The 18,493-nt window shown below is 37.2% G+C and overlaps 1 protein-coding gene across 8 annotated transcripts in view; it reads left to right on the top strand.

Annotated features, from left to right (window-relative positions):
* Positions 1–18,227, top strand: part of LOC5577895 (Down syndrome cell adhesion molecule-like protein Dscam2) — a 574,667-nt gene extending 556,440 nt beyond the window's left edge. For 2 of the 8 annotated variants that reach the window (XM_021842944.1, XM_021842945.1), the window contains exons 15-19: positions 15,565–15,888; positions 15,948–16,108; positions 16,414–16,546; positions 16,628–16,718; positions 17,235–18,227. In XM_021842944.1, the coding sequence (XP_021698636.1) occupies positions 15,565–15,888; positions 15,948–16,108; positions 16,414–16,546; positions 16,628–16,718; positions 17,235–17,562 (1,037 nt within the window). In that variant the 3' untranslated portion in view covers positions 17,563–18,227. Of the gene's footprint in view, positions 1–15,564; positions 15,889–15,947; positions 16,151–16,413; positions 16,719–17,234 lie in introns of all 8 variants that reach the window. The other 6 variants (XM_021842939.1, XM_021842940.1, XM_021842937.1 and 3 more) reach the window with 4 other exon arrangements.
* The last annotated feature ends 266 nt before the right edge of the window (positions 18,228–18,493 follow it).

Consider the following 18,493-nt stretch of genomic DNA (forward strand, 5'->3'; position numbering starts at 1 on the left):
GGGGTAGTCAGGGCGGTTTGGCCAATGGGGTGGAATGAGCACTAGCACGGTTATATGAAAAATTGAGATTCTCGCTCCAGTCCACTTTTTGGATTTCATTTAGGTCCCATAACAACTATGAAAAATTTCAGCTCGCTCGGTGAAACTTTATTTACGCGCCCGCCGTTCAAAGTTTGTATGGGATTTACTATGGGAAAACTTACTTTTGCAAAGCAAAATCGCCAGAGGTCGCCCATTGACCTCTATAAAAATACCTGAACACAGATCTCGATAGGTATTTCTACGATGAACAACATTGTCGAAGACCGCAAAGCAATCCGATGCTTGTGAAAAAAGTTCTATTAAATTCTTGGTATTTCATCTGAAATAACATGCAACCCTAAAGCTGATAAGGAAATGAAGCAATAGGCATATTATAAGTCAGTGTTTTAAACATAAAGAAAAATAAATAAATGATGTTCGAAAAAACTGCCCATATTGCCCCGAATGGCTCTTTCAAATTTCATCTTTTCAGAATGATAAGGTTTGACTGTTATAATATTCTTAAAAATTTAATCTTCTTACACGAAGAGTTTATGAATACTAATAACTTTCAAGTGTATTTTTAGATTATATGAGATAATTTTACAATAAAAAATAAAGTGTTCCATCGGTAAAAAAATCGACTCAAAAAATGACAAATTTTGAAAAATCATTCATTCATTCGTGAACTTTATAAGACAACGGAAATCATGCGATCTAGTGTATTCATCTAAAAATTGTTGGAAATCATGCACAAATCCGAAGATTCCATAATATTTTCAGCACTTCTATCGACTTTTCCTTAAGGTGGCCAAACTGCCCCACTTTTCCCTATGGCCCCTTTCTTGTAGATGAAACATGTGATCATTCCTCCGCTAATTAATATGATTCCCATGGTATTTAGCTAATTTTTCGGGCTGAGATGGGTTCAACTTCCATACCATCCGTACCACTTTAGGATAAATTTGCTGAATGGCATCCTTAACTTCCTCTAAAGTGATGACTGATTAGTTCTCATCATCCGCTGAACCATCGTAGACATTTCCTCCTCTAACTTGATCCTCATTCTATGTGTTGTCAGCATCATTCAGTTGTTCAACTAAGTACTGCTTCCAACAAAGCCCCTTTCTTTTTATCCAATGCCAGTTGAGTTGATTCCCATATTCTATAGAAGCTTTTCTCGCACGATTTCATTTCTTACTAATAAAGCACCAATATCCATACAAAGTAAATGAACTATTTCATTTACTTTGCATGCATATTGGTGCTTTACTAGTAAGAAATGAAATCGAGCGAGAAAACCTTCTATAGGATATGGGAATCAACTCAACTGGCATTGGATAAAAAGAAAGTCTCAACCATTGTCAATTTGTGTATTGTGAAGTTTTTTTTGCGTTTGAGAATGTTTAGTTCTATGAAAATAATATAAAATTCCATAATCATGTTCCACGGTGCCCCGACAGACCGTTTTTATGAAAAAAAATTGTCCATCATATCTGATTACAGGGCTCGATTCCTAAGATCATTCTACAACTCTGGGCCAATTTTCAAAAAAAAATCCCTAAGAGGAATCTCAACAAATCTTGATTTGAAGTTTTCGACTAAAAAATTCAATAAAATCCATATTAAAATTACGCAATGGTACTGAAACAACCTACAAAAACGCTCAAAAATTTGGCCTAACTGTTCTAAACTAGTAAACAGTTGTTATCGTTGTTATAATTACACATATATACAACTGATTCAACTTATTTAAGTGGCTTAAGCATGTGTTTTTTTCATAGTTTACTGGCTTAAGTTTAATTGATTGATGTTTTGCATTATGTACTGATTGAAAGGTAAAACAAATAAATTAACAATTAACAATGTTGTTATTCAGGATTAAAATGATCTGAGAATAAATGTAGCACAATGATAGTTCAATAATAAGCCATGTGATTACTGTTATAGCCGAATAGAGCAAGTATCAACCGTTTGTTTCTAATCTGGAATGATTTGGTTGCTCTGGTACGCTCACGTCAATTTCAGAAAGAACATACGCGGATGTCTTCCACGGATGACCTACACCTGATTGATGCAACTTCTTCTTGCGGCATTCGCACTGAATGATCAGCTCACTGAAGTTTGCCGTATTTTATTCGAGTAATAGCCTTTGCTTCTGTTATTAAATAATTGTGCTTAGAGAGCCAAGAATCAGCGTTTTTTACATGGCAAATTGACAATGATGTTTCATTTGCACATGCTTGCATTCATAGTTGCTCTCTTTGCATTATTATTGAAAACTGGTTTACTTTTCGAAACACTTTTCAGTGTTGTACAATAAAGGATCACGAGGTGTTTTGCCGAAGTTATTAACGAAAGAATGGATCTATGAAGCAGATAAGATTTTATTAAGCAACAATGTAGAAATGTCGTTTCTCTTTGCAAGTTGCGGTTCCCTAAGCTGGTTACGTAATCATTAAAAGAAGATATTCGCAGCCAGAACACGTATTTTTACTACACGGGAAACATAATTACCACACGTCACAAGTATTCTATGGATTTTCAACGACTTCAACTACATCCCCATCAAGCACTGCCTCAGCATGAACACAACTGGCTTCTTTCTCTACATGCAACCATATACGTTTGGGTAGAGTAAATGGCATTACAAGCATATCCTAGTTGTCCATCTTTAAAATAGTGACACCCTGCTCTACTGCACTGCGATCAATTCCAATAAAGTCATCGTCTGCAAAATCAAGGAGTATATGCGACAAAATGCAATATCAAACAGTAAATTCGGAAACTCATCTCTTTTTATTTCATTTCTCTTCTACAATTCTTACATTTAATTGTAATTGTCAGCTTAATCAGCTTTGAGCCTTATTTTTAAGTCTTTGATATTACCTGCACCATCTAGATTTTCGATACTGAGTCGAACGCGACCTAGATGTCAATAATATGGATCCGGTAAAAATAATGACAAATTTTTTTCTCAGTCTCCAAGCGTCGCGACTAATATTTGAATAGTGCGCTGTGTTCATAAACATCGTAAGAATGCAATGCTACACTTAAAACTGATTTCAAAAAGCGGCGAGTTGAGGCACGTCGCGAGTCACACTGACGCGATCCGGTTTGGTAGCGGCGCGACAATAAACAGATTGACGATGAATCCCGAATAAATTAAAACGAAGTAAATTGTTGCAGATATATAGAATGGAAGTCCTAGTGATACGAATGGAAGTCCTAGATGGTACTTAATGGGGACGGACCTGGTGTAGTGGTTAGGTCACACGCCTCTCATGCCGAGAACCTGGGATCGAATCCCATCCCAGAGATAGTCACAAAAAAATGCAATGACGACTTCCTTCGGAAGGGAAGTAAAGCCGTTGGCCCCGAGATGAATAAACCCATGGCTAAGCAACTCGTTAATAAAGATAGAAAAAAAATGTTGATACTTAAGTAGTACTTATTTGGGATTTGTTTGAAGTTTTTAAAGACTTTGTTAATCTTCGAACACTTGTGACATATGACAATCATGTATCCCGTGTAGTTATAATCCTGTTGTGGCTGTGAATGTTTAACAGGATATTTTAACGTAAAGTGCTAAGGGCAATAATCGGTGGAAATCTAGACGTAAACATCAAGAGTAGTACCAGATGTACAAACAAGCAAATTTTATTAAGCAAAATAAATACGGCAGACTTTGGTGGGCTGGTGAATGTCGAAAAACAAGCTGTTAATTAATAATATTCAACACTAAATGTTTCACGTTTATCGAACGTAACATCAATTGTGTATTGAAATTTATTTCTCCGATTTCATTCTATAAAACTAAGCTTACTGGTTTAAGCCATGTAAAAACATACCTAAGCTACTCCGGTAAGTGAAGTTAGTTGTAAAATTTTCTTATTACCGTACACCCCCGTTAATTTGAACGGTACCTCATGCAAACCATCGGGGTTTATTTTTAATTTGAACATCTAGTCACCCTAGAAACGTGCATCTGGTTATCTCTTTTACTGTTTTGTTTTGATTCTGCGTTCCGTTCCACAGCGTTCCATTCCAGTTTACTCCGTTCCATGAGCTAAATGACGTTTGAACCTTTTTTAATCTGAACGATGTACAGGTTATAAATTAAAAAGTGTTCAGATTACATGTGGTCAAACCAACCAACGGGGGTACCCGGTACAACAACGGTAACAATTGTATACTAGTTGAGAACAGTTTGGCCAACTTTTTGAACGTTTTTATAGGTTATTTCATTGTTATTGTAAAATTTTAATAAGGATTATATTGAAATTTTTAGTCATAAACTTTAAATCAAGATTTATCGATATTCTTCCTAGAGATTTTCTTTTTAAATTGGCTCAGTAATCGAGCCTTGTGCTCAGATTGGATGGACAATTTGTTTGCATAATAACGCTCATTTTGTAAAAATAATTGAAATTCTGTTGGATGTAAGGAAATTCCTTTGGAATATGCCTACATTCAGGCGATTGTTTTCTGGAGGGGGCCTAGCAAATATTTGTTTTACAAAAGTAATGTCGATAGCAATAATCAAGATTTTTACAAATTTCGTAATTTTAACAGATTGGTATTGAATTTATTTATTTGTTTCATTTCATGGCACATTAGTAAAATTTGTAAATTTCAATTTTCACTACGGAAAAGATTTTGTTTTGTAATGCAGTCAAAAATTCTTCAAGAATTATAGGAAAAAAAAACTCACAAGTAATGTCTTTTTTTATTCAAACATATGCTTTAAAGAGATTCCTCTGAGAATTCCTACGGGGAATTCTTCATGAATTATTTTCGTAGTTTTTAGTGCTTTCCTCAAGAACTCATTTTCCAGTTTTCACTGAGTTCGTCCTGGGATTCCAACGGAAAATGATTCGTAAAAAAGCCTTATCTCACCAAAAAATTTCTCGAAAAATCAAATTTCTTAAAAAATCTCTTGAAGAGCACCGCCAGAATATTAAAGTATTTCTTCGGGCTCTAGAAATAACTCAATTTTTTCCGAATGATAATCTCAAGATTCTTCCATAAATAACATTTAAAAATGTATCCACTCTTCATTTTTTAGTTCAAAAACTACTCCAGGAAAACCTTAATATTTTTTAGGGATTGCTTTACAAACTCCTCTACAAATCACTCCATAAAAAATACAAATACATAAAAATTGAAAGAACTATTTTGGTATTTTTTTGAATAATTGCACCTTAAATATAATTCGGAAAATTTTTCTGAATTCCTGTCGTAAAGTTCAAGAACTATATCATAAAGTTTCTGAAACTTGTTGACAATGTACCTCAGAGAAAAGCTTAAGTGGTCCATTCTTGCTCTTTTTCCTTCGTCTTTTATAATAGAAAATAATTTATGTTAAAATGGATGGAATTTTCACTGAATGTATTTGTAACTAAAATCTAAGATAATATTTTGTATGAACTCGACAGTTTCATGATATGGTGAACATATTGATGTAGAACCCATTTTCCTAGCTTTAGAAATTCCAATCAAACTTTTTTGAAGAGTCTATTATCGATTATTTTGGAGTTGAACGTGAAATATGGCCGGTTTTTTTTTTAAGAACATTACGAAAGATATATTGTAGTAAAATTCGTAATGTAATGAATGATTTTAATGAATTTAAATCTTAAGGAAAATTTTTGCATTACTTTGAAAATTTGTTGAGGAATTCCTGATGGACTTTCACCATACGTATAAAAATTCTGCATCCTATGTATAGATTCTTTGAAATGTTGCTTTTTTGAGTATGGAAAGATTTTCGTACGAAGTTCCTCAAAGCGACATGTGAAGGAAGGAGAAACAACAAAATGTTGAAGCAGGATGGATATATGGACAATGGTATGATGAAAGTTGAGTGATTATTTTTACCCTTTTCTCTAGAGGCAAATTACAGGATAATTAAAACCTTTCTAATGAATTTACAAATAAAACAAATTTCTCAAGTAGCTTCATTAGAATATTCCTCAGAGATAGTCCTTGAAATATATCCTTCCTTGACTTCTGGTTCTCTGAAATTCTGCCAAAAAGCCTCTAAAAATTCCGCCCTCGTATCGCACAAAAATTCAAACCAAGAATATAAATTCTGCCAATAATGATTAAAATTATTTCTGAAAATTGATCTTCTAATACAAATTTCTTTATGAGTATCATAATAAATCCTTTCTCCCTTCCCTGTTATTTTGCTACATGTTTCTCTACAGATTCCTTTACCGCTATGCTTATTTTGGAAGAAAAAGTTTTCATGAGGTTTTTTAACAAGTTTCCTCTGAAGATTCGAAGGCAAGGGACATTCCAAAAACAATTTTCTTTTCAATTCTCGAATAATCCGAGGTTTTATAGCAAAATTTCTAGAACAAGAAAACATAGAAACATTTGACGCAATTTGTTTATGAATTTTAAAATATTTCTAAGGGGTTTTGATGAACATCGCAGAAGAATTTGTTATTATTTTTTTTGGGAAAATTATATAAAGGAATTCACAGAAGAATTTCTTGTAGAACTTTCAGCGAAATATCTCAATATATTTTTTGGAGGGAAAACTGAACTTTTGAAAGATTAAGTAAAGTTTTTAGGTAAATCCGGGAACAAAAAATAAAAGAAAAGAAAATAAGTCGGGTACGGGTCGGGTTCGGGTTTGTAAAAAATGAAACCCGACCATCTCTAGTAGACATTTCCGTCTCTATGTTGATCACTGTAAGTGTTCTCAGCACCATTCAAGAGTTAATCGAAGTACAACTTCCACCTTTCAATTTCGAGAAATCCCTTTTCGGGGTGAAATTGATCACTTACCAAAGCCAATAATATTTGTTTTGAAAACAACTCTACATAACTAAGGGACTTCAACCTGAATCCGATTATGCTTGACAAATTTATGGAAATAATCAATAATTAAATTCAAAGAATGATTGTCCGACATTTCCCCGAAAACCATTTCCCCGAATGCAATTTCCCCGAATGACGTTTTCCCGAATGAACCACTTCCCCGAAAACTTTTTTCCCGAATGTACCATTTCCCCGAAAAAATCTTAATGTTAGCTACATACTTAAAGATATTCATAATCCTGCTACCAAAAGGCGTTTAACGTGCTAGCTTTTTTGATGATTTTTTTTATAAAATCCATGTGTTTGAAGCAACTGGTGTTCAAAATTATGTGCGTGTGTGCATGCATTATACTCAAAGCCACTTAAAAATCGCTCATGTGATAGCCTGACATGAAAAAACAAGCTCATGATAGGCAGTTTCATTGTGAGCGGTATGATTAGCCTATGGCTGTTTGGCTTATGGACATTTAGGCGAATGGACATTTGGCGGAGTTATGCCTTCTTATAATTATGGACTATTATTTTATTTAAACTGTTCCTATAATTATTGGCAATTAGCTGATAATATTTCAATTTATATTTTCCCTTCTTTTAATTATAGGCTGTTCTTTCAAATTGTTTTGGAATATTTCGCAAAGATTCATTATTCGGTTAAATGTTCTTTTGCCATGTATTCATTTAGTCAAACGATTATTCTTTCATAATACTTAGCGTGCCATAAAGAACTGTAACTACAATAAGCCAAGCTTTAGTACGGTAGGATAATTAAAGAATCTTTTATATCTTGCCCTACATAACTAGACATCGATTTTTCCTTCTAGAAACTTTTAAAAAGACGCAACACCATGCTTCTATATCAATTTTCTGACAATATATCAGTTTGAAGATAAATGTCTTCATTGGAAACAAATTTCTCGAAATTGCCTAAAACTAATAGCCGAAAACATCAAATGAAGTGAGCATGTTAATAATGAATACACAAAATGCTAAAAATCACTAATTAAATAGAAAAAAACATGCCTATTCAATGAAAAATCTTTATCAAGGGTTGATCGGAAGCATTGAAAATGTTGATTCAAAACATTAGAAACCGTAATATTTGCATTCACAATAAAAATTGAAGAAATGGTATATAATTACCAGAACAAAATTTGCTTCAAGTTTCAGTAGCACTGTAATTTTTTAATGATATATTTATCTACGAAGAATTGCCTTCTAATTAAAGAAGGGAAAATTCCTGTTGAAATAAGGAGAAGCTGTGAGCAGAACAATATTAACACAACAAAGCTTCAAATAACTGCCAAAGATTGAAAAATGAAAAGCCTAGCTTTAAAATTATCACCTTTTCGTGGTGCATTATGGGATAAAGATCTATCAGTGAACTTCGATAGTGACAAAGTAATACGACATGCACAAAGAACACGAGAAATACTACAATAGATCAAAAATTGGTCGCAGTGGTTTGTGTTCCTAACAGAAAAAAAGTAAATGATTATTAAAGCAGTAAAATGAGGAATTACAACCTATGTTTAAAGAAAGGATATTTACAAAATTTTGAACAAGCAACTTTTATGGTATCGATTTATTGTTACAGAAAAAAATAGAACATTTGCCTATGCTTTATGGGACACAAACTACTAATGCGGATGCAATGATCGAATAATAGCCTCGCAACGATGCACTAATCTGTCAGATGCGTCGCGAACAAACTTATAAACTCATTTTTTCTTTTAAAATTCTTAAGCAGTCAAGATCAAGATCTTCCTTTTGGGTCACGCCTCTGAATCCCGCACAAAGTTTTCAATCAGTAAAACTTTATTTAATAATTATGTCGATGCCCGTTCAGCCAGATATCATTAAAATAAATTATGTCCGGACAAACGCCATAAGGCATCAGATTTGCTTACCTCTTGGATAATCTTTCAAAACCCACGTCTTCTACATTTTCTTCATTTTTATTGCTATTCTTAGCATAATACAATTTTTGGTTCTATCCCGTTAGGACCGGATTTTGTTAGGCCAAATGTCGTAAGGCCGATGGTCATTAGGCCGAATGTCGTTAGGACGAAAGGGTCGCTAGGCCGAAAGGGTAATTAGGTCGAAAATGACCGATTTGTGTTACCTAGAAGCTGCCGAATGAATTGTGAGGTCGAATGGATTGTTAATTTTCGATCAGTATAATTGGCATAGCATTACCTAGAAGCCCACAATATTCGCTGTGAAATATAACTAGAAAGAACAGCCCTTGATTAAAAGAAGGAAAAAAACACTGATGAATGTGTTGGCCTTATGAAAAAAAAGTAAATGATCAAATATTACCCTAACGACCCTTTCGGCTTTAAGACATTCGGCCTAACGGCATTTGGCCCAACGACCTGCACCCAAAATTTTAATACTGAACTTAATGTTTAACATATTTTTAAGAGCAGGGCTTCAAATAAAAACTGTCATCGATTTCCAATCCAAATATCTCGTCTGTCGTTTCCCGATTCATATCATTCATAAGAGAATTAGTTTGAAGCGATTACCTGACTAACTGAATTCAGTCTATTACTCTGATAGTTGAAAAAAAATGAAAGACGTGTTTGCAGAAAATTTTCGGGGAAACAGTACATTCGGGGAAACAGTGCATTCGGCGAAATAGTTTTCGGGCGAAAATCCTTCGGGGAAAAATCATTCGGGGAAATGGTCTTCGGGGAAATGTCGGACAATCTCATAGAATACCTCGGAAAACGGTAGGCAATTTCCAAGTACGAATTTTGATAATGCTATCTGTTTTGGGGATATATGTTAGACAATCTTTCAGGCTGCCACCATGACCAAATCCTTGTTTAAAGCTAAAAGTTGACGAATGTCTGCCAATACCACATGGAACATGGCTCTGGAATTTTACATCATTTTCATAGAAATGATCTTTCTGTAACACAAATAAATTTCACAACACACAGTTGGACAACAGTTAAGACAAATAACGTTCATTTACCTCAGGTAACATTGATATTGGTGCTTAATAACTAAGAAAAAAAAACCTATGACACGGTGATCAATTTCACCCTACTGATTGATTTTACCCGAATTTACGGCAGATGAGTTCAAAATATCTAGACCCGCTGTGTTAGGGCAACTTCACCAGTGGTCCAAATAACAGGTTTGGTCCAAAGTTTTGGACCATGCTAAAAATTGGAGCTTGCAATCCAATTTTATTGTATACCAGTTTATGAGACGTTCCGAATCATATGGTTTAGTTTGTTTACCAGCTTTGAAACTTGCCGGCGGGCCTATTTATTTACGTTTGTCATAGCGCCACATTTGAAAGGATCTCATTCAATGATGGCATGCAACGAACTTTTAAATATTCTCAAGTGAAATTAAAATCAGCAAGCAGGGAAAAACTTTTTTCATTTCCTGGTAAAATCAACCATGTAATTGGTTAGATACATATCCTGAAAGAGACGGGAACGTTATCACCAACAAAAATAGGACTAGCGCCATTTACATGTCATGCTAGTTTTTAGAACAATAACAAAAACGTCATTCGAACGTCTCGTAAAATGGCTTATAGCTTAGTAGTCTAGGAAGTGAGGGTGCAACAATTGAGTGATTTAAGAAGGAAAGCGATCATCAGACTAGGTAAAAAGCGCTAATTTTTGACCTACCAGAATTCTGTGCCAATTTTCGGATTTTCATACAAAGTAGGCCAAAATCGTATGGATGGGTCGAAAATTGGTGCTTTTCCCCTATTTCTCCTGAAAATCCTTTAGGAATTCCTGCAGGAATTCGTCCAGAGATTCCACCACGAATTTCTACGAGATCACATCGGAAGATTCCTCAACGAAGTCCTCCATGTGCTTTTCCAGGAATTCTATCGAAGTTGCTCCGATGTGTCCAACAAAATTTCCACCAGGAACTACTCCATGGATTCCCACCAGCAGTTCCCCCTTGGATTTCCTCCGGAGACGTCTTGCAGTAAATCATCCGGGAATTTCTCACATGAATCACTCTGGGTATTTTCATCAGAAATTACGCCATAGATGTTGTCGAGCAATTTTTGAGGGGATTTCCTGAATAAATCCGCTAAGGAATTTCTAGAGAAAATGCCTGGAGGAATTTAATAATGAAGTTCCTGCAGGTATTTCCCAAATGAATTCCCGAATTTGGGAATTACGAGCAGGAGTTTCTGCGGGGGTTTGCTCCAGGAATTCGTCGAGGAATTTCTCCGGGGATTTTCTCCAGGAATTCCTTCGGGATTTTCGTCCAAGGATTCCTCCGGGGATTTCGTCCAGGATTTCTGATGGGGACTTCATTATGAAAATCCTCCAGGCATTTTCTCTAGAATTTCCTTCGGGGATTTTTTCAAAGACATTATCCGATGATTTCCTCCAGGAATTTCTTTAGGGATATGCATAGAGTTTTCAATTTTCCCGGGAATTGACTTCCCGGGAAACGGGAAATAAAATTATCATTTCCCGGGAATTCCCGGGATCCCGGGAAATTCTAAAAACGTAAAAGTTATGCTAATTTGATGAAGTTTTTTGAAATAATGTCTTATTTTATTAATGTTTTGTTTTACCCATTGCATTTGCACGATTGGTTCTCTCATTTTATGAGTAATTTATTTATGTTCCTCCAAAAATATTTGCTTCGTTTTTTGCTAGGCTTTTTAACAAAAAAGTTTATAAAATTAAGCAAAATTATATGTGGAGGTATCGTTTGAAGTTCGAATAATATTTACCAACATTTAATAAATCTTTACAACGGTATTGCCAACTAGTTGTCCCGGTAAACGTTATATTGCCAACCAGTAGGCAGTGAAGTAAGCCATGTAGAAATCACACATAAAATGTCAAATACATCCCGTTTTCTTCCATTTTTTCGGTTGGTTTTCACCAATCTTTTAACTCACAAACACATCGTATCTCTTCTAGTGAGGACATTGTTTTGTATGATATGAAAAGTAAATTGTGCGATAGTTTTTAGCTGAATATACATGGTCCATTCTGTATTTAAATAGAGATTCCCGGGAACTACAGAAATCCCGGGAAATACGGGAATCCCGGGAAACAGAAAATCATTTCCCGGGAAACGGGAATCCCGGGAAATCTCAATTCCCGGGAAATGTTCCCGGGATTGAAAACTCTAGATATGCACCAGGATTTTCTCCGGGGATTTCATCCAGGAATTCCTCCGGAGATTTCCTCCAGACATTTTTCCGGGTACCTGCAGAGATTCCTCCGGGGATTTACCCTAGGAGTTCTTCATGGAATTTCCTCCATGGATTGCTCATGGGATTTTCTCCAGTATTTCCAGGGGATTTTCGATAGTAATTTCTCTGAGGATTTCGTCCAGAAATTCATTAAGAAATTTCTCCAAAGATTTTCTTCAGAAATTCTTTCGGGATTTTTTTAGAGAATTTATCCTGAGATATCCTTCAGGAGTTTCTCTGAGGATTTATACCATGAATATCTTCGGGTATTTCCTCCAGAAATTCCTCAAAGAATTTCCCCCATGGATTGCTCATGGGGTTTTAAGGATTCTTTCGGAGATCTTCTCCTAAAATTACTCCGGAGATTTTTTTCAAGAAATCCTTCTGGGAATTTCTCCAGGAGTTTCTCAAGCATAGCAGTTCCTCTGGTGATTTCGTCCAGGAATTTCTCCGGGGATTTCATAATGATATTCCTTCAGGTATTTTCTCTAGAAATTGTTATCCGGGGATTTATTCAGAGAATTTTTCCGGGGATTTCATCCAGGAATTCTTCCTGGGATTACCTGCAGAAATTCCTTCGGGGATTTACCCTAGAAATTTCTCCAGGAATTTCAAGGATTTCTCCGGGGATTTTCTTTACGATTTTTTTAGGGGATTTTCGACAGTAATTTCTCTAGGGATTTTGTCCAAGAATTCCTCTGGGGATCTCGACCACAAAATCATTCAGTAATTCCTCTGAGGATTTCTTTCAGAAATTTCTGCGGGGTTTTTTTCAGAGAATTTTTCGGAGATTTCCTCCAGAAGTTTCTCTGGAGAATTGCACCAGGAAAATCTCCAGAGATTTCCTCCAGGGATTCTTCCGAAAATTTTCTCCGGGAATTCCTACGGGGATGTCCTTCAGGAATACCTTAACGAACTTCCTCCAAGGATTTCCTTTAGAAATTGCTCTGGAGATTTCCTCCAGAAATTTTTCTGGGGATTAGCTACAGGAATTCCTCCTGGGATTTCCTCCAGAAATTCCTTCGGAGATTTTCCTTATACTTAAGCCACTCTGGTATGTTAAGTGTAGTTGTTTTCTAATTATAACAACGGTACCAGTTTTATACTAGTTGAGAACAATTTGCCCAACTTTTTGAGCCTTTTAGTAGGTTTTTTTTTCAGTGCTATTGCAAAATTTTAATAAGGACTATATTGAACTTTTAAGCCAAAAGCTTAAAATCGAAATTTTTCGAGATTCCTCCTAGGGATTTTTTTTTTAAATTGGCCCAGGGATGCAGAATGACCGCAGAAATCGAGCCCTGTGCTTAGATTTGATGGACAATTTCTTTGCATAATAACAGTATGTCGGGGCCATAAAATCATCCGGGAATTTCCTCCAGGAATTTCTCATGGGATTTCCATCCGCGGATTTCGTCCTCCTCTGGAGATTTTGTCCAGAAATTCTTTCGGGGATTTTTCCAGGAATTTGTCTGCAGATTTGCACGAGGAAGTTCTCCGGTATTTCCATCAGGAATTTCTTCGGAAATTTCAAGGATTTCTCCGGGGATATCCCCAAAAACATATCCTGGTATTGTAAAATAGCAATTACTCCAAGGATTTCTTCCAGGAATTTCAAGTATTTCTCCGGGGATATCCCTCAAGTACTTTTCCGGGGATTTTCTCAAAAAAATCCTCAGGAGATTTCCAATAGCAATTCATCTATAGACTTCTTCCAAGAATTTCAAGGATAACCCTCAAGACCTCCTCCTGGGATTTGCTCCAAGAATTCCTCAGCGGATTTCCAATAGTAATTCCTTCGAGGATTTTGTCCAGAAATACTTCCAGGGATTCTTCCGGAGATTTTTTTCCTCCGGAATTTCTAGGATTCCGGGATTTGATCCAGGAACAAGGATGGAAACAAATCGGCTCTAGCGATCAACAACATAGTATTGGAATAATCTAAGAGGGCCGTTACTCTCGCAGCAGCATGATTTCAACACCTAATTACGCGTGCGTATAGCGGATATATGAAGCATCCGATGCACTGTTTGTCGTGGGACAAAGAGTTTATTGGATGTTGTTACAAGTAGCGATCAACTTGAATCATGCCGCATTCGCGCTATTATTTATCGCTCAACCAATGTCCGAATGGTTTTAGAATTACAAACAACATATATGGAGGCAGATCAATAAATAAAAGTGGAAAAACCCTCGAAATAATCAAACTTTTTTTCGCGAACAGTTAATCGCTAGCTCACGTGCAACATGATGCATTATTTGCGGAGCGTAGTTTGTTGTGATAGTTTGACGACAAAGAGTTAATCGTTGTTGCTATGATCGCAGGATAAAGAACAACGCGAGGCATCATGGATTTTGTCATGATCACTAGATTTCCATCCTTGTCCAGGAATTCATCCGGAATTTCCACCTGGAATAGCTCTAGGAATTTTCTGTAGAAATTCTTTCAAGGATTTTCTCCAGGAATTAATCCGGGAATTACCTCCAGGAACTAGTCTTACGGTTTTTCTTCAGGGATTTTTTCCAGAGTTTCTCTAGCAAATCTTTAAGAGTTCCTCGGATTTCCTACAGAAATTTCTCGGAGCTCCTCCAGGAATTCCTTTGGAGCCACAAGGATTTTATCCAGAATTACTACGGGATGTCTTCCATAGTTCCTTCAGGAACTTCTCCGGAGTTTCTCTAAAAAATATTCCGCAGTTGCTCCTGAACCCCTGCTAGAAATCCTTTGGAGATCCTATAAGAAATTCTTCAGAGATCCTCATGTAATTTCTTCGAAGTTCCTCCGGGAATACCTTCAGATTTTCTCCAGGAATTGTTTTGGAATCCCACCGGATGTTTCTTCCAGAAATTCATCCGGAATTCCTCTAGCAATTTTTCGCCATTATCTCCGGATTTTCACCGCGATTTCTTCCAGAAATTCCATCCAGGGAATCATCTTAACAGGCGACCCTGTTAACACACCATCCTATTTAACGCTGTAAAAGAGTACAACAGATGAGGCGAAATACGTATGGGACTGTCCATTAATTACGTAAGGGTTTATGGGGGGAGGGGGGGTCTGAGATTTCTTACGCGCCATACAATTTATTTTTAATTTCCATACAAAAAATCTTACCATGGGGGGAGGGGGGGTTGAAAAACCCCAAAAAATGTCTTACGTAATTAATGGACCGCCCCTATATTGTTTGCATTTTGCACGTAACCAAATGGCACATGTGCATATATCGCTTCTAATTTTATACTCTTCTTCGCTATTATGGTCATTGGGGATGGAATTAATGAAAATTGATTTTTTATTTCTAATTGTTTATTTAAGTTTAAGTTTAATTCGAATTATCAATAGTGGATCTTGCGAGCGATCATCTAGTGTTAGTAGTTTCTTCTGACTTATTCTAATATGTAGAATTGCAATTAAATAGCTAGTTACTTTTTCAGACACTTCTTTCCATTGACACTGTTTTCGTAGAATTTCATATCGACTATAAATAATTCGAATTTCTTACTTGTAGATCCACCCCCACCGGATCTTCTGCACCGAGGCCACCGTTCGCAAGTATTCTACAGCAACATCCAGCTGCTGATACCGATCATCATCACCATCACGGCAACCATCATCTGCATAGCGTTCACGGTAGTTTGCTACAAATATCGTGAGTATATTGTCTTGTTCTGTTTGGGTTACGGCTCTGAGCCGCCTCGTTACTTCCCAGGCCAACGTGGTCGGGAGCGGAAGGACACGATGGAAGGCAACCAACAGAGTACGGACGCCCAGCGGGACCGGTACTACGCTACCATTCACAAGGTGGCACTGCAAGCTGGCGACAAGATACCAGGTAATACTGTTGAATTCTGAGTTCTTGTGTAGTTCTAAAGGCGGTTGAATTCTTCACAGAAACTTCCGAGGACATTTCCCCGTATGCCACTTTCCAGCTATCCGAAGCAAGCACCCTGGCTCAGCCTCACCACAGCGGACCAGCCAACACACTTCTGCACTCCTTCATGTACCACGAACGTGCCATGACCGAGGGATGCGCTTCGCCACCTCCAGCAGCGGTACTGAGACAGCTTCATAATCAATCGCCTTACTATAATATTGTGCGTTTAACTTATTTCTTTCTTGAACAAATCTGCACTCACACTCACACGCTAATTGGCTTCTAGTTGTTGCTTTATTATAGTTTGATCGAGCGATCATATTTTAAAATTGTACACTCATAAGTTTGGAACACCAACTTTTTAATCTTTGAAGTTTGCTTTAAGCGCGCGATAGAGGCATTATGCGTGAGCACGTGAGTTCTGGATGCTGGACATATCCCATATTAATGAATGCCACGTTTTTTTCTTGTATCGATCGTCAGAATTCATCGAAAGGTCGTCGGAGGCATTCGCGTAAAACAGAGCCTGAAAGTGAAGAATCGGACTCTGATCAGGACCAGCTAACGTCGAGTCGGACAGAGTCTTCGAATCAGCTGGATGCCAAGATCAAGCATAGTAAGGAAGACCTTCTACAACCAGCCGCCTGTGGGGATGATGAGCTCGTCTATAACCAGCATTTCATGCGTTCCATTCCAGGTCTCATCTATCATGGCACGCAATCGAGCACCTCATCCGACCTGTCACCGATGTCTGAACAAAAATCACTACCTCGTCGTGGCAGATCAAGGTACCATCACCTTCATCTCCATAACACCAACACCACACCACGACACAAATCCTCTCTCAGTAGTAAAAACACCGTTCAATCGCCAATCGCATCCCCTCGTAGTAGTTGCCAAAACGATACTCAAACGATTCAACTTCCTCGCATGCCGTCCCAGTTTCGTCCCATCCACAGTAGTAGAACAATCAACACTCCATCACGTCTATCCTCCGATTGTTGATGAAATTGTGCCAATCCGTACTAGAATTAGACGCCGTTATTGCAAAATTTTAAAAATCATAACTCGAATGATTGTAATCGTTACTTACGTTGAATTATGGAGCAATTGAAGACACAAAAACTGACAAGGTTTCTTCAACAACCCTTTAATCTATAACTGATTTTTAAAATACGATCCGTTCTCTCATTGTTGAACCATTGATCAATCAAATCAAAATCGTGTTGTTTCGAGTAAAACAACCAATAAAAAAATCGCAAAAAAGCAACCAACTACAATCAAACACACATCTATATGTATAGGGGAACAATGAGATCCTTACTTACACCACTACATTTACCCGACAATACCCCGGGAGGCGGTGGCGGTCCGCTGTTCCACCAGGTGCCGATCGAGAGCGGAACTCCGGACCGCCTGGAGCTGTCGGAGGCGGAGTGCGACATCGACACGATCAAGAAGCTGAAGCTGGGTATGCGTTCGTCTCTGTGGTCCCGACCCCAGCAAAGCCATAATCTGACAGCAGCCAATGCAGCGGCCAATGGTGCCAGCGGTGGACCTGGCGGGGGTGGCAACCTCAGCACAACCCAAGCCCCAGGTGGACACCCGTCCGATTACTCCATTGCGGTTTAATTGCTGGATACCTAAGTCAAAAATTCCTAGAAAAACGAACTTTCTTCGCGCAAAAGTACTTGATAAAAGCATGTATGCAGGATTTTTACGGACACACTTTTTTAAGACGGCAAATTGAACTGATCGGCATCAACGGAGGGGGCTCAGGCGAAGGGTATGACAGCAAGGAAAACTCTTTGTCGGTCATGTTGCCGATACCTATGAGGCTGACTATCGCTAACGCGTTTTAAAAATACAAGGGTAATGTTCCAAATTTTACAATCTACTTTACTGAATAGCGATCGATGACTAGCAAAGGTGAGTTTTGAAATTTGCTTGGAACTATTAGAATAACACATATTCACCCACTATCAGAATGAAAAATTGCAGTTCAAATCGATTCTAAGCTGGGCTACACACGATTGTAATTATTTCAGGGATAGTCATTATTCTGCACAGATTTTATACGAAAAAATCTAAGTCAAGTCTATTTAAGATGGGATTCCTATTAATTTCTATTAAGATAATAAGATGATCTGTTCCACTTAGAATTTGGCCGCACAAAATAAGTATTTTTTTTCAAAGAGAAAAGGGAAATACTGGGGAAAAGGATTTATCAGCTTTTCAGATGAGTTTTTGTTGAAGTTCACCAATAAATTCTTGCACAATACCATAGTTTTTCAAAACCTTACCGGAATTTTTTTTGTTCTTCAAGAATATTCCCTTTTCCTTTCTTTCCCACGACTTTGATCGACTATTTTTTCACAAAAAAAACGGTGTTAAAAATGCTGGAACAAATGTTGTTTTGATGGTGCTACGTCCTTCAAGACATGACCTGCGCATGACATGATCAATGTTACGTCAACAAACTCGGTTCATGGCTGCTTGCCTCCAGTTTTTCGATCGTCCCACACTTCCAAGATTCTGCTCCACTTGGTCCACTTGGTTACCT

Source organism: Aedes aegypti, chromosome 2 (assembly GCF_002204515.2).
Source record: "Aedes aegypti strain LVP_AGWG chromosome 2, AaegL5.0 Primary Assembly, whole genome shotgun sequence".
In the NCBI taxonomy this organism is placed as follows: Eukaryota; Metazoa; Arthropoda; class Insecta; order Diptera; family Culicidae; genus Aedes; species Aedes aegypti.